The sequence below is a fragment of the Ochlerotatus camptorhynchus genome, unplaced genomic scaffold, assembly GCF_037179485.1.
Source record: "Ochlerotatus camptorhynchus isolate MF236.1 unplaced genomic scaffold, CSIRO-AGI_Acam_v1.1 ptg000392l, whole genome shotgun sequence".
Classification (NCBI taxonomy): Eukaryota; Metazoa; Arthropoda; class Insecta; order Diptera; family Culicidae; genus Ochlerotatus; species Ochlerotatus camptorhynchus.
The window spans coordinates 1,436,216-1,463,057 of NW_027040879.1; the positions used below are offsets into that span (position 1 = coordinate 1,436,216).

Genomic DNA, 26,842 nt, shown 5'->3' on the forward strand with positions numbered 1-26,842 from the left:
GTACCAATAGATTGTATTGTTTTGTATGGGCCCATGCATTAATTATGTCACGCTAAATCGAGCAAAAGATTACCCCTCCCCCCCTATCGTGACGTTTTTCCTATACCAAATGCATTGCTTGTCACAAAATCTTAGACCCTCCCCCTCCCCCCTTAGAGCGTGACATAATATATGCATCAACCCTATGGTGCATTAGATTTGTACAGACATACAAAGTACACCCAACCGGTGGAAACTAACGATTTTAAATTGGCTCACTACTTAACCCTATTGGTCCCAAGCAAACGATTAACGTACCCCATTCTAGTTGAAATTCTAGTACTATACACAGAAATTCAAAACAACCCAAAATTAAGTTCTTTTCACTCATCTCCCATGTTCCGTACGATAAGCCAAATTTGGGTAAACCGGCTCAAAGTAGTTTGCATTTAAGGACGGCAAAAAAAATTACCCATCGCTAAGTTATTTTCAATTTTTTCTACCCAAAATTAAGTTCAATTAACTCAAATTTGGGTATATCGCAAATTACTCAATTTTGGCTTCTCGTACGGAACTAGACGGTTGAGTCGAATCTTTCGTTCTATTTTTGACAACAATAGCGAGAGGAAATGAAACGGGCAGAGGTCAAATAACTCAAATTTGAGTTTAAAAAACCCAAGCGGTGGGTAGTTTTGTTTTTCTGTGTAGTATGTTTGTTTTGATTCTCTATCAAAGTTTGACAGATAAAATGAGGGGTTCGTGGATTTTTCTATGCTTCGAGGGGTGCATCGATTAGCTTGCGACCGAAGAGAGTACCAGAGCTGAGCCAAAAAGTTGAGCACGTTTCTTCGGGACCTTCTTGAGTTACCTCTATGTGTTACCAATCGTCTCTTGACACTTGGGAAAATGAAATGGTTAAAGGCGTATACAAAGAGCTACTTCATGTAAGACGAAAATCATTCACGCTTATGAAATTCATATTTGTCGTTCATAAGCAGATCCTTATGAAATTTTTAAGTTTATTTGCCTCAGTGTATGCCTTATAGGGAGCTGCACCGTCGAGGTAATCTAACTTTTTTGACATCTGGCAGTGGTTTGTTTACATGGACTTAGAAAAAAAAGTTTAAAAAATTTATTAATTTTTTTTTAGATTTATTGGAGAGGAATATTTTTCAAATGAACATAGTCGGATATCATATCTTTTAATTCTTTTTATTTAAAACCTCAAATTCACTTGAATTGACTAACAAGCAAAGGTAAACAAACCACCACTGGATGTCAAACTGATGAATTCGGGTTCATCGCGTTCATTCGTGACGTCAGTGTGCAGCATCCTATTAGGTTCTGCAGCGTGACGTCACAAATGAACTCAGTGTTAATAGGCTGAACCTTTTTGACAGTTCAGTGGTACTGTTTACAAGCACTTAGTCGTTTTTTCGAAAAAAAAATTCTAAAATTTCCTAATTTTAACTTGAAAATTGTCGAGGAACAGCGCGGTGAAAGGATGTTGCTCGTGGACAATGCAGAAGTGTGGTTTATATCTCACTGCAGTCTGAAAAATTATCGAGAAAATCTACCCAAGAAAAAAACGACTAAGTCCACGTAAACAGTACCACTGAACTGTCATCAGATTGAGGTTAACCCCGACGGTGCAAAACCTAATTAGGTTTTGCACCGTCGGGGTTAACCTCAATCTGATGACAGTTCAGTGGTACTGTTTACGTGGACTTAGTCGATTTTTTCTTGGGTAGATTTTCTGGAAAATTTTTCAGATTGCAGTGAGATGTAAACCCCGCTGTTGTGTTACTTTTTGTCGAGTGAGTGAACTCAAATCCATCCGTGCACTCGTCTATGTTGTTGTACCATCCTCTTACATAGTATGCACTACCATCGCGTTGTTCTAAAAGATGACGTTTATCGTTTAGTTGTGTTTTCCTCTGATGACTGTTTTGAAAACAAAAAGTTTCCTTAGAATAATTCTTTACCTAAACCATGATCAATGCATAAACTTGTGTATTATTCCTAAATATAAACAAATATTTGTGACTAAAATGGCAGCGGAAGCTTGTGAAATAAAGAAGGAAACATCAGCTGAATCAATTTGCCGCCTGTGCTTTACGGAACGTGAAAATTATCGGTTGATTTTTGTAGACGAATATTCCTCGCTGCATGCATGGATTGAGAATCTCACATCTTTGAAGGTTTGTTGGTGGCTGTTATACCGAAGCAAAGCATCTTATAACCCTTCGCGATTCCTTGCAGATCATGAAAGTTCCAAACGCGCCAGGTTCGTTATGCTTGGAGTGCGAAAACACATTACACAACTTTGAATCTTTTCGAGAGATGTGTTTCACCAACGATCGAGTATTCACAGAGGTGTTTACTCAGGATAACCGAGGGAATGATCGTAAGGTTGTTTCGAATTTTTTTCCAGCAACAAACGAAATAAAAATGGAACTAAGTGAGGGCCAGAAAGCAGATGTTTTGAACTTAACAATTGATGAAAATTTTGAAATTAAATTAGAGTGCCCTGATTTAAAAATCGCAGCCACCAGTATAGTCAATTCAGAGGAAAATGATGAGTCAAGTAATGGTGCAGAGGAAGATCAGACTTTAAAAACGAATGAATGTCATATGGAACCAATAGCTGAGGAATGCAATACATTTTTAAATAGTCTAAACAGACAAATCCAGATGGACAACAAAGAGAAACCACATATTTGCAGTTGGTGTAATAAAGGATTCAGACGTTCGAACCAGCTTAAAGTTCACATACGAAGTCACACGCAGGAAAGGCCATATATGTGTAATGATTGTGACAAATCATTCAGCACACTTAGTAATTTGGTGCGGCATGCGCGATCTCCGAACGGTTGTAAACCATACACATGCGATTTGTGTAAAGCCAGATTTTCACACAGTTCCCATCTGATGCGCCACAAACTAGTCCACTCGAAGGAAATCCGTACGGGCACTACAATTTTTACAGAAGAAACAGAGTCAAATCGTGATAAATAGGATGTTTGGAATTTGCATGCGCGATCTCACAGCGAGTTGGAAGCATACTCATGCGTGGTGTGTCAAGAGAAATTTCCTCCATTCAAAGGGTCATCCGGTCTGTTAATCCGTTTGTGAGGAGCGGTTCATGACAACAGACTACCTGAATGCTAAAGATAGTTAATTGTTGAAAAGTCATATTTTATAAAAAAAAAAACTACACTAGTTTTTCTCCTACTTATTAATTAGGTAATTGCATGTTCTACAGCCATTTAAGTTGAATTCATAGAAAATAAATATATATTTAAACATCATTGGAGAAAAAATATCAACGCTTTGCTCCAATTGGTTATGCTATTTTTTCGGTCGACTGGTTTTTGAACAAAACTGTTTGTTGTTTGAATTCTAGATTTTTATGCTAAGCTACTTGCTTTACAAATTGCAATTTATTGCGTCAAAATTGATGCCTCGGCTGTAGAAATCTCGGTGAAAAAATTTAAATGTGTAGCAAGTTAAAAATATCTAAAAGAGCTAATCTTTTCAAGATTCAGTACACACTTAATTATTTTCGCCGAGATTCCAACAGCCGAGTAGTTCTATAATTTATTTTGCTGAAATTCAGTAAAACAATTGCCGAGACTCAGCTGATAAATAACATTTGGCTGAGATATCAGCTAACAAACAGATATTTTGCAGAGATATCAGCAAAAGTAAATGCCGAGGTAATCGGCTGTTAGAGATTTTACCAAGCTAGATTAAGTGTGTATATGTGAACGGACAAAGTTTTGCTAAAGAGCCACACACAATGCATTCAGATTGAGGCAATTCTGACAATAAAGGTCCAAGCACATTGCATTCGTTGATGATCCGTTGCGGCTAATCTGATAGACAATAAATTTGACTGGCTTTGACACTAACGGATGCAATGTGATCCCCTAATGTTAAGTTTATCCCAATAAAGCTACTTAGTAGTGATTTAGATCCAAACATGCAATAACTGACTACCCAGCAAACAATTTGAGCTGATTAAGAGCTAAACAAGCCATTTTTTTAACGGATGAAGCATATTTTTGCTTGAATAAGCTCTTACGCAGCTGTCAAGCTGTAGCTGTATTGGTACATATATACTTAGTCTTCTGTCAACAATCCAATGGGCTACCTTTATCCAATATAAATATGCATTGTCTATACATATTTGAAAGAAAGATGAAGGGATGAAGTGTCACTATTTATCACACACGATTTCAAAAGTTTCTAACCGGCCTACCGAAATATTGAAAGTTTATTTTGCTAGAATATGTCAAGTGCAAATTACTAACGTCTCCAACGCATATATTGATTCCACGTTGATTGCTTATGGCTTGTTATTTTTTAACAGATCATGTGTTATGAAGATTTCCACGGCAGTGTTTTTAGTGATTCCACGCGCTCCTAATTTATATGCATTGACTTCTCACCGCAAGTTGTCACCTGAGTACTGTGAACTATAGATACTATAGATTCCATAGATAAGCGGAGGCAAAGTATAATGTAGCCAAACGAACTGAGCTCAGAAAGTCATGTAGGTAGTTACTGTTTGAACCACAAGTAAAGGTATTGCCACCTACTGAAAACAAATTAAGAATTATAATTATGAAACTGTCGAACCATCAACCTTAGTAGGCGGAAAATGTAAATCATCGAACGTGATGCTCGAATAAGTGTTTTTATTTAATATTAATAATAATGCCAAAACTGGGCTACGAATGGCTGAAACAAGAATTTAATCAAACTTTATAAGAGTAATGTGAATGTGAGCTTCGTGGGCAGGTGCACTCCCAACACCATGTATACGTTATTTGTGGAGCAGAGAAGGAGGAGCTAAGAGTAGTTCATTTGATAGCATGTATTTACGATTTCGTGAGCTGTTTCAGCAAAACAATTTGAAGTTTTGAAATATTTTCAAGATGTTTTCTTGCTCACTTGAAAAATTAAACCGACAGAGTTCGCAATACCCAGGTTGTCACTAATACAATCTTGCTAGTGAAGCCGAGTAAAATCGATTTGTCTATTATTTTTTCAACCAAGAAAACAGCTGTCGTTCGACTTAACAGCGGTTTGTTTTTTTTTTCAGCCTTATATTAACGGAAGTATGATCAACAATCAATAAGAAACTAACGATTTTAAATTGGCTCACTACTTGACTAGCCTATTGGTCCCAAGCAAACGATTAACGTATCCCATTCTAGTCGAAATTCTAGTACTACGCAATGTTTGTTTTGATTCGCTATGAAGGTTTGACAGATGAAATGAGGGGTTATTCGTTTTTCCTATGTTTCGAGGGGTGAATCGATTAGCTTGGGACCGAAGAGAGTACCAGAGCTGAGCCAAAAAGTTGAGTACGTTATTTCGGGACCTTCTAGTCTTAGAGTTACCTCTATGGTATGATTGTGTCAGTAATTTGTTTTCATCGGGAAAATTTTGCGCTATGAAGTTTTTTTTTTCCCGGTGAAAACATTTTGCTTATACGTATACGTGACGTAGTGTGCGTACGATAAACGTCAGCAATCTCTATAATTAGTACCAAGTTTCATACAAAACAAAAACAATCAACACATTTTAGTACACCAATGTGACATTAGAAGTTTCTCTTTTCATTATTGTTTTGCTATTTGGGTTTGTATTTTGATAAAAAACTCGGTAGATTTTTTTGTCATTTTCGATTGAAAAGTAATCGAAGGAAAGAAAAGTACTTTCCAAAACCGGGTAGTATTCTTTCTGAACATAGAAACAACATTGTTTCTACTATGGAGACCAGTGAAATAAAGAAGGAAAGATCAACTGAATTGATTTGCCGCTTGTGCTTTGCGGAACGTGAACACTATCAGTTGATTTTCGTGGACGATCATTCATCGCTGAATGAATGGATTGAGAATCTCACAACTTTGAAGGTTTGTTGGTGGATGTTGAATTGAGGGAAACAATATAACCTAATGCAATACCTTTCAGATTATAAATGTTCCAAACGCGCCAGCTTCGTTATGCTTAGAATGTGAAAATACATTACAACATTATGAATCGTTTCGTGAAATGTGTTTCACCAATGATCGTGTATTCAAAGAGATGTTTACACAGGATGATCCAAGGAAAGACCATACCACTGTTTCAAATAATATGCCAGAAGTAAGGGAAGTTAAAATTGATTACAGCGAGAACGACAATGACATTTTGGACACCGCAATTTCACAGACAGAAACTGCTGAAATTACAATAGAGTATCCGGATATAAAAACAGAAGCAGCACTCAATTCGGACGGAAACAGTAATGACAAAATAAGAGCAAAGTTAAGTCGTGAAACAGAACCGGTTCACAAACTCGAAAATAATGAGTCTCTCTTGAAAAAGGGAAACAAGAAAAAGAAACAATTTATATGCAGTTTTTGTGATAAGGAATTCACGAGAGCGAAAGGATTAACAATTCACATACGAAGCCACACACAGGAAAGACCGCACAAGTGTAAGGACTGTGATAAATCATTCATCACACACAGCAGTCTGAACCGGCATACGCTTACTCACAGCGGCTTAAAACCATACATATGCGACATGTGTCCAGCGAAGTATTCTCAATCTTCTCATTTAGTGTACCACAAACGAGTCCATACTGAGGAATACGAAAAGGGTAAAAAGCAATGTACAATCTGCAACAAGTTTGTACATAAATTGAATCTACATCAGACTATTCACAATGAAACAAAACGCTACCAGTGCGAATACTGTCCCAAATCATTCCACCAGAAGTACAATCTAACAAAACACATTCGGAAGCACACCAAAGAGAAACCATATGTTTGCAGTCATTGTAACAAAGGATTCACGAGTTCGGCCGAATTGATGATTCACATTAGAAGTCACACAAAGGAGAGACCGTACAAGTGTAAGGACTGCAGTAAATCGTTTATCACAATCGGCCATTTAATACGGCATAAGCTAACTCACAGCGATAAAAAATCATTCTCCTGTGATATGTGTCAAGCGCATTTTGCTCAAAAATACCATTTGGTACGACACAAACGAGTACACACGAAGGAATCCCAGATGAACCCAACCAATATGGCAGCAGAAAAACTTCAAGTCCAACAAGTTTAAGGCGTTGAAAAGTTATATCGAAAAATAAACAATTTAAACTTAAAAACTTATTCCGACTTAATATGCATGAAATTTCGTCACTCGCACTGAATCAAGTGGCTGCAGAGGTAGATAAGGATTCGTTTCGTAAATTGGAAAGGGAAGAAAAATGAAGTATTTGAAAATAAATCCTATCAAAAAAACAATAGGACTATCTAGGAAATGTTGATGTGGGATGTTGCATCGGACGTAGTGGACAGCATAGAAATGCAGATGTAACATCAGCGTTTTCTGAAGAGCATTGGGATTCCTGTGCTCACTCATATTGCCATGATAATGCCATGCAACATTTTTTGACATAGCTGAAGAGCGTCGGTCCGACGAGGCTGGTGCATTTAGAGGAGCCACATAAGACACCGAAAACATTGTTTTTTTTTTAATATACACGAAACGAAAATTAATTATTTTATTCATGTGTTTCACTTATACATTTTTGCCAAAACATCAGCCTTATATCTTCCATAAGACAAACCACATAGATCCTATAAAAATGCATAAACGGTATGTGTGACCATTTATACATTTCATTTGACACATGATCTTCATTAACTTTTTGCAAGGCGTCTGCTTATTAGTTGACTTATACATTTTATGAATAATCATACATAGAAATTTGCCAAAAGGTATAAGGGGATTTCTATCCGTGTACGTCTCCTCTTTTATATTTTAATAAAATTGTTTGTTCTATCGATTTAATTTTTCATATTTTATCAATATAAAATGAATTAATTACTCATTTCGAACAACGCTCAATTTTATAAGAACTGAGTAACATTTACTCAGATATGCTTTTTACCGCAAATCAGAATCATAGAGGTAACTCTAAGACCAGAAGGTCCCGAAGAAACGAGCTTAACTTTTTGGTTCAGCTCTGGTACTATCTTCGGTCCCAAGCTAATCGATTCAGCCCTCGAAACATAGGAAAACTAACTAACCCCTCATTTTATCTGTCAAACTTTCATAGCGAATCAAAACAAACATAGTGTAGTACTGGAATTTATACTAGAATGGGGTACGTTAGTCGACCAATAGGCTAGTCAAGAAGTGAGCCAATTTAAAATCGTTAGTTTCGTATTGATTGTTGTCAGAACTGAGTACAAGTTACTCTGATTTTGACAAATGCTACACAGCTAAAAAAAAGTAGTGTAAATTTCCGTTACTATGATGCACATAAATGGAGCGTCATATATCTTACAAGTTTAGATTATTGATCGTGTAAATTTATGAGACATGTCATGCAATATTCCAAATATTGTATGAAACTGTCCACTTTTGTTTGCAACATTTTTTGCAAGCTGCTAGTTTACGTGAAAAGGAAGTTTACATGTATGAATGTTTGCATGCATGGATGTTTACATCGCCAGTAAAATTCAGAATTTTTTGGTGTGTAGCATTACTCAAAAGTGAGTAACTATAGGTTTACTCACTTTAGAGTAGTTCCACTTTTACCGAAAGAGAGTAGATTTTAACTCACTTTTACAAAGTTTCATACAAAACAAAAACAATCAACACATTTTAGTACACCAATGTGACATTAGAAGTTTCTCTTTTCATTATTGTTTTGCTATTTGGGTTTGTATTTTGATAAAAAAAAAACTCGGTAGATTTTTTTGTCATTTTCGATTGAAAAGTAATCGAAGGAAAGAAAAATACTTTCCAAAACCGGGTAGTATTCTTTCTGAACATACAAACAACATTGTTTCTACTATGGAGACCAGTGAAATAAAGAAGGAAAGATCAACTGAATCGATTTGCCGCTTGTGCTTTGCGGAACGTGAACACTATCAGTTGATTTTCGTGGACGATCATTCATCGCTGAATGAATGGATTGAGAATCTCACAACTTTGAAGGTTTGTTGGTGGATGTTGAATTGAGGGAAACAATATAACCTAATGCAATACCTTTCAGATTATAAATGTTCCAAACGCGCCAGCTTCGTTATGCTTAGAATGTGAAAATACATTACAACATTATGAATCGTTTCGTGAAATGTGTTTCACCAATGATCGTGTATTCAAAGAGATGTTTACCCAGGATGATCCAAGGAAAGACCATACCACTGTTTCGAATAATATGCCAGAAGTAAGGGAAGTTAAAATTGATTACAGCGAGAACGATAAAGACATTTTGGACACCACAATTTCACAGACAGAAACTGCTGAAATTACGATAGAGTATCCGGATATAAAAACAGAAGCAGCACTCAATTCGGACGGAAACAGTAATGACAAAATAAGAGAAAAGATAAGTCGTGAAACAGAACCGGTTGCAAAAGGATTAACAATTCACATACGAAGCCACACACAAGAAAGACCGCACAAGTGTAAGGACTGTGATAAATCATTCATCACACACAGCAGTCTCAACCGGCATTCACGAACTCACAGCGGCTTAAAACCATACATATGTGACATGTGTCCAGCGAAGTATTCTCAATCTTCCCATTTAGTGTGCCACAAACGAGTCCATACTGCGGAACACGAAAAGAGTAAAAAGCTATGTACAATCTGCAACAAGTTTGTACATAAATTGGCTCAACATCAGGCTATTCACAATGAAACAAAACGCTACCAGTGCGAATACTGTCCCAAAGCATTCCACCAGAAGTACAAACTAACAACACACATTCGGAAGCACACCAACGAGAAACCATATGTTTGCAGTCATTGTAACAAAGAATTCACGAGTTCGGCCGAATTGATGATTCACATTAGAAGTCACACACAGGAGAGACCGTACAAGTGTAAGGACTGCAGTAAATCGTTTATCACATTCGGCTATTTAATACGGCATAAGCTAACTCACAGCGATAAAAAATCATTCTCCTGTGATATGTGTCAAGCGCATTTTGCTCAAAAATACAGTTTGGTACGACACAAACGAGTACACATGAAGGAATCCCAGATGAACCCCACCAATATGGCAGCAGAAAAACTTCAAGTCTAACAAGTTTAAGGCGTTGAAAAGTTGTATCGAAAAATAAACAAATTAAACTTAAAAACTTAAGCCGACTTAATATGCATGAAATTTCGTTTCACTCGCATCGTATCAAAATATCACTTAAAGGAAAAAAAAACAACTATTATCAGTTTTTTATGCAGGTATACATTATGAATATGTTTAAAACGTTGATATTTTATCGGTAGGTAGAGTTTTTGATCCGTCCTACTGAGCACAACCCGCGCTTTACCTCTCTTTTCTGAACGAGTTTAAACAAAAAATGGAATATTTCTGTCAAAGAGGACTTCTAAATTCATTCACCTTTCCATACGTACCGTTGGATTTGATAAAGAGTCAGATATTGTTGAGATATTGTTTAAAATCTGGCGCAGCTCTGGTACTATCTTCGGTCCCAAGCTAATCGATGCACCCCTCGAAACATAGGAAAATACTAGAATTTTCACTAGAATTTTGCCTAGAATGGGGTACGTTAATCGATTTGCTTGGGAGCAATAGGCTAGTCAAATAATGAGCCAATTTAAAATCGATAGTTTCGTATTGATTGTTGGTAAAACCATAGAGGTAACTCTAAGACCAGGTCCCGAAGAAACGAGCTCAACGTTTTTGCTCAGCTCTGGTACTCTCTTCGGTCCCAAGCTAATCGATTCACCCCTCGAAACATAGGAAAAACCAATAACCCCTCATTTTATCTGTCAAACTTTCATAGCGAATCAAAACAAACATTGCGTAGTACTAGAATTTCGACTAGAATGGGGTACATTAATAGTTTGCTTGGGACCAATAGGCTAGTCAAGTAGTGAGCCAATTTAAAATCGTTAGTTTCGTATTGATTGGTGGTAAAACTGTGTGGGGAATAAATCATTTTTATTTAATTAATCATTTTGTCAAGCTTCTGCATAGCTTTTGAATTTTTGAACAGTGCCATAATGGAAAAAGGTAAGAAGATAATGAACAAAAAGTTTGGATTTCCCATAGTAATTTCCATATAAACTTCAAATGGTTTGTGCCAAGTCAGTTTCTTTTCAGATTAGTTCAAATTTTGGGAGACTAATCAGGACCCGATTTGGAACCGTTTGAGCACTGTGGAGCGAAAATGTCAAAATTTGCATCAGTCTATTGCACACTGGGTCAGAAATGCAACCTAGCGGAGCAAAATTAATAACTCCAAAACGAAGCATTTCCGCGACTTGGTGTCTTCGGCAAAATTTCTCGTCATAATAAGGACCATCTATTGACATAAACAAATAGTTCAAAACTCTTCCGCAAAGATGGTGCCACAATCTAACTTCTTTCTCTGACGTTTTGGAGACTTGATGTCTAGGGCAAAGCTGTTTATCTTGACAAAATGAACAGCTCTTTCAAAGACGTTAAATTTCCACTGTCTACTGGTTCCAAGTTATATGGAGTTAAAGAAAAAAAGGTCGAAAATATGGTTTTTTTTTCTGTTTTGGTTTTTTTGCTTACAGCTTTATAATGTTATATTTTTCTCTTATGCAAATACATTAAATAAATAGCTTTTGTGAAGAAACATACTGGATTAAACTTCAAATTTCAAAGACATTGTTGAAAAAACGAGAAAAAAAACACAATTTTGACATTTTCAGCAAAAATTAAGCAATACTCGATAAACAAAATATCAAAATTTGAGAGAGGTATATTTTGGTGTTTTTTTTTAGATTTCTTCATTTTAGTGGAACATGATTTTTTTTCTATAACTTTTTTTTAATGCATTGAAATGGCGTTTTGAAGACTTGACAACTTTGGCAAAATTGTTGATCTTGATAACAAACAACAAACAAATTTTGATATTTTTTTATCTAGTATTGCTTAATTTTTGCTGAAAATGTCAGGTTGCGATTTTTTGCGCTTTGGGAGGTATTAATGTTCAAAAATTGTGTTTTTTTCTCGTTTTTTCAACAATATCTTTGAAATTTGAAGCTTAATCCAGTATGTTTTTTCACAAAAGCTATTTATTTAATGTATTTGCATAAGAGAAAAATATAACATTATAAAGCTGTAAGCAAAAAAACCAAAACAGAAAAAAAAACCATATTTTCGACCTTTTTTTCTTTAACTCCATATAACTTGGAACCAGTAGACTGTGGAAATTTAACGTCTTTGAAAGAGCTGTTCATTTTGTCAAGATAAACAACTTTGCCGAAGACATCAAATTTCCAAAACGTCAGAGAAAGAAGTTAGATTGTGACACCATCTTTGCGGAAGAGTTTTGAACTATTTGTTTATGTCAATAGATGGTCCTTATTATGACGAGAAATTTTGCCGAAGACACCAAGTCGCGGAAATGCTTAGTTTCGGAGTTATTAATTTTGCTCCGCTAGGTTGCATTCCTGGCCCAGTGCGCATAGGATGAAAGCAGAACAGAAAAGCATAATGCATGATTTTATTACGAGAACTATTTTCTTTTTACAAGAGCAATTCAAGCTGAAATTTGCATTAGGTCCTAAGTAACATTGATCGATTCTCTTCGTCGACTTTCTCTTTCGTTAATAACTTATTCACAGAACCGTTTCTTGATGTGTTTGTCGTATTGGATGCTAGATAAAAGCTTCTTTTATCGATTTATGTGCTGAAAATACCTGGGAATGTCTTTACATGACCGTGGGGATGCAAAGAGAAAGTTGACGAAGCGAATCTGTCAATATTACTTAGAACCTAATGCAATGTTCAGCTTGAATTCATTTTTTATTTGAGGGTAAATGTATATTCCTATTCAACGGGTGCAACCGATGAATTTTACAAACATTTAGAAAAGTTTTGAATGGTACATTAACCTTTATGAAAAGTTATGCGTGATTTCAACCTTTTTGCCCTAGGACTGTCACCATTCCATGTATTTCGACCAAGATTCGACCGTGTCACCCCATGTATATGCGAGCGAGAACGGAAGAATCATGGAGATTGCTGACGTTTTTCTTACGCACACTACGTCGCGTATACGTATACACGAAATGTTTTCATGCTCATGCTAACAATTTTGTTGATTTTCTTTGCGCTCCGCTTGGAAGTACCGGAAAGTTTGGATTCTTTTCTATGTTGTAAAAATAAACCATCTATTTACATTTCTGACAAGTTGCAACTGAATGCTTATAATTGTTTTAAAATAACTGTTTCATGGCCAACTAGTTTTATTGCGCTTACTTATAAAGCAACGAAAGGATTTATTTTTTGGTTTTATAAGGGCAATTCATATTACTTTTTTGTATATTTCAAAGCAATCATAAAACCTTTTATAAGTGAAAATAGCATAAGCATCAGTTGGTTTTTTAATTAGCTTTATAGGGGTTTTGTAGATAGCTATAAGAATGTTTCATGACTTGCATTGTATATAACCGTGATAAAGCTGTAGGTAATGGTTGCAGCTGCAATAAAACCTTTATAAATTTTGAATATAGCCAAGCAGCTCTTGTTACTTGGGTTATGAAATGTATTTCCAATATAGCCATCACAAATTCAATGTTGTATTCTTATTGCTTATGAAGTTTCTGATTAAATACTCATCCAAGGTTTCATATTTAAAGAACTGGATTTATTGTTTGAGTTTCACTCATTTTTTTGTAAATTCATCGAGCATTATCGAAGCAACCCCAAATCACAAAACTGAAGTTCGGTCACTAAACTAAAAAAATAGTGCAAATGCTATAGACATGAACCAGCCCAAGGCTAAAAATCTCTCTAATAAAGCAAAAAAAAAAAAGTGCAAATGCTTTAATTTTTGTTCAACATATTATATGAGAATGAGTGCCGTCCAACGCTCTTGTGAGAGCATCGCGACTAAGTTGCGTCGTACGGCTGACCAGGGCCCATTCTCCAATATTCATTGACGTTTTTTTGAAGAATAAACATTATGTTTTTAATAAAAAAAAATACTGAATTTGTTGAAACATTTATTTTTACTAGCTATATGACTGCAAATATTCTCATTTTTTATTAAACACCCGTTACTAACGAATTAACTCTTGGATCCTCAGTACTTGTTTTAAAAATAAAAAAATTTGAAAATATTCATTGTTGTAAAAATATTTTGAATATACTTTTAAAAAAACTATCAATGTTACCCCGTTATGATTCATAGTGGAGCGTTGGAGACTGTTAGTTTAGGTCCGGCATCGTTGGCTCATGCCGTGACAAAATAGCGCTTCCCCTTTCTGATGAACCATTGCATCAGAGAACCAAAGTTCTAGCCTGAAGTGATAGTATCACACTTGTTACTCCTTTATTTGAAAGCCGCGTTGTAGTACGCTTACGTATAGGCACTGACGTTGGGTGCTATACTGGCGAGTTTTGCCGCAAATCCCTCTTATTTTATTTATTTTAACGCAGATAGATTTATTTGGGTTTGTAAGGGAATTATACTATTGAAATATTTCAGAAAGTGCCCAACAGTACTCCTTATACTTGCGTGACAAGCTTTCGTTGTTGTTTTCATTGAGATATTACTCAGGGAACAATATTAAACACCATTTTTGTACATGGTATTGCAACTAATCTTATATGTGCTTCATTTTGATTTGGGATAAGTGTTTGAACTATGGCTCGGGATTTCCACTGTGGCGTGCTTCAATTGTGACATACGTATTTTTGTGGCGCAACATAGTGGAAACGTGGGAGCGTAGTTGAAGCATATACACTATGTAATTTAAAAATCAGCTAGGAAACTAACTTCAAAGTGAAGCATTTTAGTCACTTGAAGGTGTCACCTGGGACGAACTAATATATATTAAATATAGGTCAAAGTCAAAAACAACTTGAAACACGTTAAATTTTAGATTACATTCACAAGTGCAGGTACTTAATAAAGCATGGTAGGTAGATTAGAGATTTCAATTATTTATTAAATTAGACTAGAGATATCATAATCATCAAACGAACTTAAATAAGAAAATTTAGACAGCCTAGTAGCATTAAGTGGATTAACAGAAGAGTTAGGATGCGGAGGGTCCGCTTAGGGAGGCAACTAGCCTTTAAAGCAAGTGGCAACTAGCCTTTTCATGTATTGTCTGTTTATTTTGATTATTGATTTAAAATATCAATTTGGTATATATGTGAAAGGATGAATCAGTGGGAGATGGATTTTCGGTTTCTTTACATTTAGCATCACTATGTGTCATTTTCTCAAAACCCCCCAATAACCGGCCTCTTCAATCCCTTCCTCTTCCCATGGCGTTCAAGTGGTCCGCATAGACTATTCAGCCATTACCCGTCCTTTATCCTCGGCTTTGGATTGACTTGCGCTCCCATTGCCCCACCAAACGCTGCAAAATGAAAATGAAAATGAAAGTTTTTTCAGTCTGCACGATTAGATGTTCAGATGCTGTGAGTAAAAATAATAATTAGGGTAGAGCACTACTTCGTCGTAATCGCCCATTTCCGTTCTATCGATCAGAAAACATCAATAATATCAATGATTTCACCATGCACAAAACAATAATCGGTTTGTTCCGATGCGCTAGTTCATTAGGTACAACATAAATCCTATTAGAGCGCATTGTATGAAAATTTACGCTCATTGTTCTCAAAACAAAAGAAGCGCTCCTAGCGAATCCCGTTTTTCTACGTTTATCCGTAGGACGAAGAAAATCTAATGGCGTTTCAATGCGTTAGGACGAAATTGAAACTCGTAGAACGAATTTAGAATCAAGAAGCAGTATTAGATTTTAAACAATATCTCAACAATTTGTGGCTCTTTATCAAATTAAACGACGTATGGCAAGGTGAATAAATTTAGAAGTCATTTTTTTGTTCAAACCCGTTCAAAAAGAAGAGGTAAAGTGCGGGTTGTGCTTAGTAGGACGGAAATTAAGAAAGTTTGTTTACAAATGCTTTTGTGCCGTTACCAAATGTAATGCCTGAATTTACTGATTGTCCAGCAAACACATTTTGCACACTTAACTCGGTATATTATTTTGCTGAATCTCAGTGAAAAATTGCCGAGATTCAGCTATCAAACGGGAACTTTGCTGAGATCTCAGCTAAAAAACATAAATTTTGCCGCGATCTCAGTAAAAATAAATGCCGAGATGGTCGGTGGTGTCAATATCGCAAAAAATCTAAGTGTGTAGATCACTCATAGACTAGGTTTTCATCAGAAATCCGTTCGAACATGAGGAAAATTGACGAAAATTTATCTCAGTCTCTCTTGATTTTCTTCATAAACGACCAATGAGATCGATCCAAATTTCAGTTTTGTTTTCTCAAAAATTGCAAAAAGTGCAGGAACTTAGCAATGAGTTAAATTGCCTCATGTTTTTCCAAGTTTTTCCAGTAAAAAAAATTCCAGAATAATTTTCACCGAGCTTTCAACAGCTGAACTGTTTTGTAAAAATCTGGTATTTTAATTAATTAGTTTTAAGGTTTTAAAACAAGGAAAACTTAACCATAATGGCCAAACGCCATTATTTAAACAAGGCCGACAGTGTTTTGAAATTAACATTTAGTGAAACAGCTTTTGAAATGAGGGTCAACATTTTACCTAACTTTCAAGTTCAGCTGTTGAATGTTCGGTAAAAAAATTACCGAAGTCGGTAAAAATTTCAAAATGTGTATATTTTCGATTCTCTCAGTCTATTGGTACTGCTCCTAGACTGAGTAAAATTTTTGACAGATCTTTGAAGTTTTCCGCAGAAAAAAAACATAAGGCAAATTTACTCATTGCTGAGTTCTTGCACTTTTTGCGATTATGAGTAAACTGAACTCAAATTAGGGTTGATCTCATTGGCCGTGTGTTGGTTGATAATTTACTATATTTAGCCTATGAGTAGCCTAAGTTTTCGTGAATTTCAGCAAACGAATCTCAAATTTGAGATGTTTTAATTGGCCGCAGCATTATGGAAATGAATCGGTCAGAAAATGGTTTTGTTGTCCAGATCATTCAGCCTAATACAATATTCTCTGCAGCTGATTGTTATTTCCGGAAATTAAAAATGTTGTTTCGTTTCGTTTTGTTTAGGCAATAATTGGTCTGAGCTAAATTTATGATTAAGGATAATTCTGAAGAACATTAGGAGAAAATTTAATTGCATAGGATCTTACAGAACTATCGTTTGCAATAGGCTGGCAAAATCCACATTGTGAGGGTTTAGATGGATTTGAGACGAAGATTTCGTAATGTTTAGCTAATTTCGGGATTTCATACCGGATACCCCTAAAAACAGGCACGAAACATATGACATCCTAACTATAGATACTGTGGATGCAGAAAAAGTTTTTTTTTTGCAACCATGAAAAATGTGGAAAATGTTCATGCCATCAAAGAGCTCTTCGTTGTGCAGGTTTGTTTTGTTTTGTTTCGTGCTCAAAGTTCAAAATGAAGTGCAGAGAAAAACTTTGCAAGAATGAATCGAGTAGTGGGTTGCGCAATAGTTTTGAATAAAATTAGAATGAAATGAAAATAAATAATAATTTTGCTCATAACATTACTATACTTCCCTCGCGAATATATGATGAAGTCATGCTCGTTTAAATACATTCTACCATAGAAGTAACTCTAAGACCAGAAGGTCGCGAAGAAACGTGCTCAACTTTTTCTGCTTTGGTACTTTCTTCGGTCCCAAACTGATCGATGCACCCCTCGAAACATAGGAAAATCCACGAACCCCTCATTTTATCTGTCAAACTTTCGTAGAGAATCAAAACAAACATAATGTAGTACTAGAATTCCGACTAGACTTCGCCTTCGGTTATCTATGGAATCTATAGTATCAATAATCCTAACATAACTAGTGATTTAAAGCAGTGAATGCGTTATTGCTCTTTATAGTAATCCTTATAGTAAAAATCGTGTCAAAAATCATAGTTCGTTTTACTTTGTATACACATCCCTTTGTATATACCTACTTATCTACCAACAATCTACCAACAATCCAATAATGCTACGTTCAGACTACAGAGTAATAACATAGAGGTAACTCTAAGACCACTGGGTCCCGAAGAAAATCATTATTATTTTTGGCTCACTCAGTACCAGAACAACGGTCCCAAGCAGTCCCAAGCTATTTCACTCACCCCTGCATGTTCTGCATGAATCCACACACCCCTGATGTTATCTGTCAAACTTTCATAGCGAATCAAAACAAACATAGTGTAGTAATAGAATTTCAACTAGAATAGGGTACGTTAATCGTTTGCTTGGGACCAATAGGCTACTAAAGTGGTGAGCCAATTTAAAATCGTTAGTTTCGTATTGATTGTTGGTAATAACATGTTATAGCGCTATCTTGATGGTGCTTTCTGTGTTGGAATTATTTGACAACCGTTATAACATGCTATAACCATAGAGGTAACTCTAAGACCAGAAGGTCCCGAAGAAACGAGCTCAACTTTTTGGCTCAGCTCTGGTACTATTTTCGGTCCCAAGCTAGTCGATTCACCCCTCGAAACATAGGAAAATCCAATAACCCCTCATTTTATCTGTCAAATGTTCATAGCGAATCAAAACAAACATAGTGTTGTACTAGAATTTCGACTAGAATGGAGCACGTTAATCGATTTGCTTGGGACCAATAGGCTAGTGAAGTAGTGAGCCAAATTAAAATTGATAGTTTCGTATTGATTGTTGCTATAACCACAAACGAAGTGACAGACGGAGTGGCTCGAAAACTTTGGTGACTAACCTGCTATTGCAATTTTTCAGTGTACCACATGGCAACACCACTACTACTGGATTGTACCACATGGCAACACTACTACTAGATTGAACTAGCATTTTAACCGAATGTACTAGAATGTACTCAAAACTGAAATGCATAAAAAAATGACAAAATGATACGCACTCTTTGCACACTGTCAAAGAATCATTGTACACAAAATCAACTTTGTTCAAATCAAAACAAAAAAACTAACCCATCTGGTGGATGATGGCACAAGCTTCCAAGAAAATTCTATTACAGTGAACCACATTATTTTAATGGATTTCTTCGCCAGTAGGTCGTCTGTCACTTCGTTTGTGCTATAACTCTCCAGTCTGGACAGCGTTTTAAGCTACCTATATTTACATAAATATCTTGGTCGATTCTTCCCAAATTTGGGTAGTTTTGAAATAGCGTGTACCAAGATTCATACAAACAGGCGATCCAATGGTTTTGGTACATCAATGTAACATTAGTAGTGGTAAGCTCCAACCGGTATTATCCTCGGATTAAATCCCGATCCAGAATTTCCAGCTGCTTTGATATCGACATCAGAGTTCATCAACGCGACTCTAAGAAAACATTTTGCAGATCACCCAAACAGGATCCGTATTAAAAGTTAATCCGAGTTGGAACTTACCGCTACAGAAGTTTCCCTGTTTATAAAAAAAAAGTGTTACAATTTGCTTTGTATTTTGTTTTGATTTCTTCGTCCTGCAAGTTTCGATCAAAAAGTAATTACAGAAAAGAAATTCTTTCCTAACACTATGTCTACAATGGCGATTAACAAAATTAAAAAGGAAAGACCAACTGAATCGATTTGCCGCTTGTGCTTTGCGGAACGTGAACATTTTCAGTTAATTTTCATTGACGAATATTCTTCACTGAATGAATGGATTGAGAATCTCACATCTTTGAAGGTATGTTGATATGCAGTAAAAAATAAACTCGAAATAATAATATAACCCAATGCAATTCTTTTCAGATTATGAATGTTCCAAACGTGCCAGCATCGCTATGCATAGAATGTGAAAACACATTACAAAACTTTGAATCGTTTCGAGAAATGTGTTTCACCAATGATCGTGTTATTAAAGAGATGTTTAGCCAGGATGATCCTAAGAATGACCATACCGAAGTTTTGAATAATATGTCAGCAGAAAGGGATGTTAAAATTGATCACAGTGAGATCCAGGAAACCGACATTATGGATACCACAATTTCCGACGTAGATAATACTGAAACTACAATCGTGTACTCAGATATTAAAATTGAGGATGCCAGTTTACTCAATTCAGAGGATAATAATGGGGATAATACGGTCGAAAACGAGTCCTCTCCCGATACAAAAGATGATACCCAGGATGATCTCAAGTTTAACCATAACGAAGTTTCGAGTAATGTTTCAGAAGTAAGCGAAGTTCAAATTGATCACAGTGAGATCCAGGAAACAGACATTTTGAATACCACAATTTCCGAGGTAGTTAATACTAAAATTAGAATTGAGTACCCAGCTATTAAAATAGAAGATGCCAGTTTACTCAATTCAGAGGATAATAATGATGATAATAAGGCAGAAAACGAGTCATCTCCCGATACAGAAGAGGATCTTGAACTCAAAAAGAGCGAGTCTGTCGTGCCAGTGCCAGTACCAGTAACCAAAAAAAAGAAAGCACATATTTGTAGTTTTTGTGATAAGGGATACAAAAATGCAACCCGTTTGAAAATTCACATCAGAAGTCACACACAGGAGCAGCCATTCAAGTGTAAAGACTGCGGCCAATCATTCGCCACACACAGCAGTTTGAAGCGGCATATTCAACGTCACAAAGGTTCAAAACCATACTCGTGCGATATGTGTCCAGCGTCATATTATCAATATTCTCATTTTCTAAGCCACCGAACTGCCCACGAAGAGTTGGGCCATATGAGCACCCAAAATGATAAAAAAGGAAATGAGACAAGTTGGGACACAGAGCATGTTCAGGAATACGAGAATAGTGAGTCTCTTGCAGGAAATTCAAACTGTACTAAAGATAAACGCAAATATTGTTTAATCTGCAAAATATTTGTGCATCGAATGACTCAGCATCAGCTCATACACAAGGAAACAAGGCCCTTCAAGTGCGAATACTGTTCCAATGGATTTGCCCAGATGTACAAACTAAGAATGCACATTCGAAAGCACACCCAAGAGAAACCATATATTTGTGGTCAGTGTAATAAAGGATTCACGAGCTCAGCTAATTTGAGAATTCACATTAGAAGTCACACACAGGAAAGACCATACCAGTGCAAAAACTGCGGCAAAGCATTTATCACATCCGGCCATTTGCTGCGACATTCCCGAACTCACAGTGGATTAAAACCATTTGTATGCGATGTGTGTCAAAGGCGTTTTGGTCTAAAATTCCAATTGGCACGACACAAACGAGTTCACGCAAAGTTGATTTCATAAAGGAGACGTCATTCTACTGTGAAAACTGTGACCAAATGAGCATCACATCCATGCGTAACCTCACAGCGAGATGAGCGGATCATGGTAACAGACTTGTTGAAGGTGCACTAGAGTAAGTGATAAGTAGCATTGACCAACTGTTGGCAAATTATCATATTGAAAAATAAACGATTAAATCAGTTTAAAACTACATTTTCTGCTGCTCGTTTTATTTTCCTTTATTGTTTATTGTTCATTGTTTATTGAAAAATTCAACTGACAATTACTGTCTAAATGAATAAAACTTAAACCTTTGTTCGGGACCTAACACAACTGCGACCAGTAATTTGATTTATTGTAGTATATCCCGTGTCCTTAGGTTAGTGCATGTCATATTACTCCATCACTATTGAGAAATGATGAAGTAGGGGAAATGGCTCTAATGTTGGCTTATGGATCTAAGATTGGGCCCATCGCTAAAAATCTGTTATTTATCAAATTTATCTAAATGAACGCGTCATTGGGACGGTACTAATGGATAGTTTTGAAAATTTAGTCGATTGCTGAATTTATGTATGGGCCCAAATTAGGGGCATTTCGGCCGACATTACATCCATTTCCCCTATTCGGTTTTGATACAGTTGTCACAGTTACCTTCATCGCAAGGAATCGGTTTTAATGGATCAATGAAAATGCTGAGATTTTGACAGAACTATGCTGTGGCTATCACAGTATTTTACATTTGATCTTCCATATACAACAGCGCCAAAAGCATGCTATGATGGGTTCAAAACTTGACCATCTAAATTGATCAATTTTTTTTTTTTTTTTTTTTTTTTAAATTCAAATGATCTTTATTTCTTGTATTTGTTTGGTTTACATGTATGGATTATCAAGTGACACAGATGCGTCTTTTCAACTTTAGTACATTTGAAATTTTTAATTATTATTTACAGTTCCTAGTCCTATCAGGCCTGTTATTAGAGTATGACCACCTTGGTGGGATTGGTTTGTTTTGAATTTGAAAAAGGAGACTACTTATAACTACTATTTACAACTACAATTAACCTGTAACTACTATATACACCTAACCTACTATATACAAATTGCTTATCAAGGCATGTTCTGATGTAATGCATTTCTGCATAAACCTAGTCTTAATGTCATCAATTTTGAAATCTAATTTTGGAATGTTCGCCTCTTGGTGGAGGTCTGAAATTCTTGTGTCAAAGGGACGATCAAGGATCATCCTAAGCACTCTGTTCTGAGCAACCTGGATTTTGTTCCTGTGAGTCTGAGCACATGATTCCCACACCGGAGCTGCGTAGAGGATCGCAGGTGCTATGATTTGTTTGTAGACAGCCAGTTTGTTCACCCTTGAGAGGCGGGATCTACGACAAATCAGCGGATACAGAGACCTAACCAAGGTGGAACACTTGATTACGGTTTTCTCCACATGCGAGCGGAATAGGAGCTTTTCGTCAAACAACATCCCGAGATAGGTTACTTCGGCGGACCACTCAACCCTTGTGCCATCCATGATTACAGTACAAGAGGGAGCTGGTTTTAGTTTGGGAGATTGCCGATGGAGGAACATTATTGTTTGGGTTTTGGAAGCATTGATTTTGATTTTCCACGTGTTGGCATAATCAGCAAAGGCGTCAAGGCATCGTTGAAGCTTGTTTGTTATTTCACGAGGCATCCTTCCCTTGACGGTTATAGCAGTATCATCTGCGAACAGAAATAACACGCAACCGTTACCCAAGGGAGGAATGTCGGAAGTGTAGATGCTGTATAGCAAAGGGCCCAACAGACTTCCTTGCGGAACACCTGCTGGGATGGAAAATGTGCTTGAATTGCAACCATTCAACGATACCCTGAACGACCTTTGCTGAAGGTAGTTACGGGTGATTTTAACAAGATGCAAAGGAAAGTTGAAGTTACAAAGCTTGTATACAAGCCCATTGTGCCAGACATTATCAAACGCTTTCTCAACGTCTAACAATGCCATGGCTGTAGACTTGGATACAGCCTTGTTACTTCGGATGTTATTCATCACCCGTACTAGCTGATGATTTGTGGAGTGCCCCTTCCTGAACCCGAACTGTTCCGGTAGGAGAATGTTGTGTTCCTCGACAAACTTGAGCAAACGATTGAGAATGAGTTTCTCGAACAATTTGCTCAGCGCTGAAAGTAGGCTGATTGGTCTGTAGCTTGAAGCTAGCGTTGGGTCCTTCCCGGGTTTGCGGATAGGTATGATTTTCGCTGTCTTCCAGATACTTGGAAAGTAGTGCAGTTCCAAGCATCTGTTGAAGACAGCAGCCAGCAGAGAGTGAACCTTCATGCTGAGATTTTTCAATACTAGGTTGAATATTCCGTCAAACCCGGGGGCCTTCATGTTTTTGGTGCATTTCAGCGTTGAGCAAATCTGTTCCACTGTGATTCTATCCTCCGGGGGGATGGCACAAGGGGAGGAATCAAGGTTGAGTACGCATTGCTCAACCTGAACTTCGAGCGGACTTTGGATGTCGAAGCCAAGCAAGTGCGATTTGGCAATATGCTCACCAATCGCATTTGCTTTCTCCTGAGGGGTGATTATGAGCCGATCGTCATCATTTTCATCTTTGAGTGGAGGAATGGGTTTGGGGTGCGTCTTTAGGACCTTAGCTACCTTCCAGAATGGTCTGGAGCGGTCGTCCAGATTCTGGACAAGCCGCCCGAAACTTTCGTTCTGGAGTGAGACCATTCTGGAAGCAATCTCCTTGTTCAGATCGGCCATTTCACGTCTCCTCACTAGATCTCCGGTTCTCTGGAACTGGCGTCTACGCACATTTCTCAAGCGAATCAGTAATTGGGTGTGGGAATCAATGGCAATAAACTTACCCCTCACAGGAACTCGTCGGACGCACGCCTCGTCAGCCACGGTTATGGCTTGGTGGAGTCCCTCCAACGCTCGGTCGATGTCCTCCACGGTGTCAAGCGACGGGTTGTCGATGATGTGCCTGTCTACCACGCGTCCAAACTGGGCCCAGTTTACGCGATGGTAGTCCTTGCGCAGGCTTGAAGCAGGAGCCACGTTGCAGCCCAGTTCAGCCACCACCGGTTGGTGGTCGGAGCTGAGTTCGTTCAATGCCACCGGCTTGGACAAGCCGATATTTGTCAGGAACAGGTCTAGCGTCGATGGGTTGCCAGCCGGTGAGATAAATGTTGGTTCATCCGAAAACCAAACGGAGTACAGCCCATGCTGTGAGTGGTCGAACAGCAGACGACCGTTCTGGTTCTGCTGGTAGTTCCGCCAGGCCTCATGGCGAGCATTCAGATCTCCTCCAACTACGAAGCGGGAACCGGTACGGGTGATGGTGGACAGATCTTTTTTGAATTTAGCCGCTAGTCCACTGTTGGCGGCACACTGTCGAGGGCAGTAGACGGCGATGAAATGGACGTATCCAGTCGACGACTCCACCTCCACACCAAGGGCCTCGATGATAGAGGTGCGGATATGAGACAGAGTGTGGTATTTTATTCCTTTCTTGACGACGACCGCAACACCACCCCCCCCTGGAGCTGGTGCGATCAAGCCGAATAATGTTGTGGTCAGGCAACCAGAAGCTGTCGCCGGACTTTAGATGGGTCTCTGATAGGAGGCCCACGTCGATACTATGCTTGCGGAGGAAGTCAGCAAGCTCGAACTTTTTGGCTCGTACAGAGCAAGCGTTCCACGTGACTATAGTTAACGGTTTAGACGCCATACCGAATGATAAACTTACCGAGCACTTGGATCTGTTCGGGTTTGTTGCGGCACTGACGAAGAGCGCTGGTCATGTCGACGAAAATCTTCATCAGCTCATCCGCAGAGAAGAGATCGGGATTGGCGTTTTGTGCTTCTGGTTGTCTCCAGAATCCAGGGGGGGGATGGAGAGCTTTGTCCAGCTGAGGCACCAGACGTTTCTTGACGGGGGCCGGATTGCACCCGTGGATTTGCTTGACCGTGTTGCGTACCACGAAGAGGCGGGAAGTCCTCCACCCTGAATGCCGGAGTGTTTTCCTTCTTCCGTCCTGGTTGGCTTCTTGTGGACGCTTGCTTTCGGATCCGCTTGAAATCCTCGCGTTTGGGACACTGTTTGTCGGACCCTTGATGAGCTCCACCACAGTTGGCGCATTTGCACGTTTCCGACTCGTCGACAACGCACTCGGAGGAAACATGATTTTGGGCGCATTTGCCACAGCGCGGATTGATGTAGCAGTTTCGGGTGCCATGCCCGAAATTCAGGCAACGCTGACACTGGGTGACGTCGTGACGGCCGCCACGGTATGGCTCCCATTGAACAATGATGAAGTTGATGGAGCGGATGGCCTTCAACGCATTGAGCGTCACCGTTCCCTTCTGGAAATGAACCAGGAAAAGGCAATCCGGGTACGTTTTCACGTTTTCGTCTCTCCTCGTCATCCGGAAGACTGCGATTGGGGCTAGCTTGTAACGGTCCTTAAGTTCTTCTTCGATCGACTTGGGGTTGAAGTTCGGTAAGCCCCTGATGACTACCTTGAAGGGCTTCTCACCGGGGATGTCATGTGTGAAGTATTCCGCCCTGGAATCCTTCAGGTACTTCACGGTTGCTTCGTACTCCGCTTTGGTACGCAGCATCACCTTGGTGCCGATCCTGCTCAGCTTGAATTCAGCTGCAACACCCAGCGATGTAAGATCGCCAATGAGCGTGTTGAGTGGCACTTTCATCACCACCAGTGGAGGAAGCTTGACTTTTGCCGCACTCGGGACGGCAGAATTTTCATGCTCGACGGTACCGCCGAATTCACCGATGTCGCTGACGTTCGTCATGGTGTCACGGCCACTCGCACCATCGGACTGGCCCTGATTCTTCTTCCTTTTCTTCGTCCGCTTCACTTCCGCTGGTGGGGCATTCCCAACATCGGTGGGAAGAGTAGCGTACCTATTTGTGATAGGTACGCATGAGCTACCTTCACTACTGTTCACTTTCTCACGGAGCTTGCTCCGGGAGCGCTGCCTTCCCATCACACGATGCGACCGGCACTACGACACGAACAAACGCGCAACTTGAACAACTCGACTGAGCGAGCCAAAACCGGACTAAACTAAACTGTTTGACTACTACACTACTCGAGTCTCAGTTGGAACCATAACTGTACATCAACTGGACTGAATGAGTGAAGTGCAAACGATCGACTCTGACTCATGAAATTGATCAATTGAAAGGTCCCGCTATTTATACCCTTAGAAGAGTGAGAGCACCCTCCAAAGGCGCGCCCCTTTGTCAGTCAAAATAGGATTCCTTAGCAACAAAATTAAGCAATGATACCGATATTGACTTTATATCAGAATCCTAGGCTTAACCACTTCAAACTAGAGAACAACGAATAGAAGATTATGGATCACATAAATGAAGACTAACAAACTCACGTTTCCTTGTTTCAAGATCATCCTCGATGGACAAAGTCGAGTCTTGTCACTATCAACAAGGCATAAAAAGTAACAAGGACTAAGATGTGTTCCTTTGATTACTGAAAAATCCTGTTCCCCTAGATTGAAGTAGTAAGGCAGGACTAAGAATCGGTGGTAGATCTTAGATCCCGTAACGAATCACGAAAAGATGAAAAAGTACGGGGCAATTCGAACCATAA

The 26,842-nt window shown here is 38.3% G+C and overlaps 5 protein-coding genes across 5 annotated transcripts in view; 4 read left to right on the forward strand and 1 right to left on the reverse strand.

Annotated features, from left to right (window-relative positions):
- LOC135710600 (pH-sensitive chloride channel 2) overlaps positions 1 to 26,842 on the reverse strand; it is a 118,888-nt gene that overhangs the window by 17,318 nt on the left and 74,728 nt on the right. The gene's annotated exons all lie outside the window — the stretch shown is intronic.
- Positions 1,976 to 3,234, forward strand: LOC135710611 (zinc finger protein 287-like). The gene is made up of 2 exons (XM_065233235.1): positions 1,976 to 2,180; positions 2,242 to 3,234. The coding sequence occupies exons 1-2, from the start codon at positions 2,031 to 2,033 to the stop codon at positions 2,995 to 2,997; spliced, it is 906 nt and encodes a 301-aa protein (XP_065089307.1). The 5' UTR covers positions 1,976 to 2,030; the 3' UTR covers positions 2,998 to 3,234.
- LOC135710608 (gastrula zinc finger protein XlCGF52.1-like) lies at positions 5,687 to 7,158 on the forward strand. Its single transcript, XM_065233232.1, has 2 exons — positions 5,687 to 5,906; positions 5,965 to 7,158. The coding sequence occupies exons 1-2, from the start codon at positions 5,763 to 5,765 to the stop codon at positions 7,102 to 7,104; spliced, it is 1,284 nt and encodes a 427-aa protein (XP_065089304.1). The 5' UTR covers positions 5,687 to 5,762; the 3' UTR covers positions 7,105 to 7,158.
- On the forward strand, positions 8,766 to 10,090 carry LOC135710587 (gastrula zinc finger protein XlCGF52.1-like). Its single transcript, XM_065233195.1, has 2 exons — positions 8,766 to 8,994; positions 9,053 to 10,090. Exons 1-2 carry the CDS (start codon positions 8,851 to 8,853, stop codon positions 10,088 to 10,090), a joined length of 1,182 nt encoding a protein of 393 aa, XP_065089267.1. The 5' UTR covers positions 8,766 to 8,850.
- Positions 19,850 to 21,344, forward strand: LOC135710588 (zinc finger protein 660-like). Its single transcript, XM_065233196.1, has one exon. The coding sequence runs from the start codon at positions 19,850 to 19,852 to the stop codon at positions 21,206 to 21,208; it is 1,359 nt and encodes a 452-aa protein (XP_065089268.1). The 3' UTR covers positions 21,209 to 21,344.

Coding starts and splice junctions, on each gene's coding strand:
- LOC135710611 (XM_065233235.1), top strand. CDS start 2,031: ATGGCAGCGGAAGCTTGTGAAATAAAGAAGGAAACATCAGCTGAATCA. Junction 2,181..2,241: donor AGAATCTCACATCTTTGAAG/GTTTGTTGGTGG, acceptor GATTCCTTGCAG/ATCATGAAAGTTCCAAACGC.
- LOC135710608 (XM_065233232.1), top strand. CDS start 5,763: ATGGAGACCAGTGAAATAAAGAAGGAAAGATCAACTGAATTGATTTGC. Junction 5,907..5,964: donor AGAATCTCACAACTTTGAAG/GTTTGTTGGTGG, acceptor AATACCTTTCAG/ATTATAAATGTTCCAAACGC.
- LOC135710587 (XM_065233195.1), top strand. CDS start 8,851: ATGGAGACCAGTGAAATAAAGAAGGAAAGATCAACTGAATCGATTTGC. Junction 8,995..9,052: donor AGAATCTCACAACTTTGAAG/GTTTGTTGGTGG, acceptor AATACCTTTCAG/ATTATAAATGTTCCAAACGC.
- LOC135710588 (XM_065233196.1), top strand. CDS start 19,850: ATGTTTAGCCAGGATGATCCTAAGAATGACCATACCGAAGTTTTGAAT.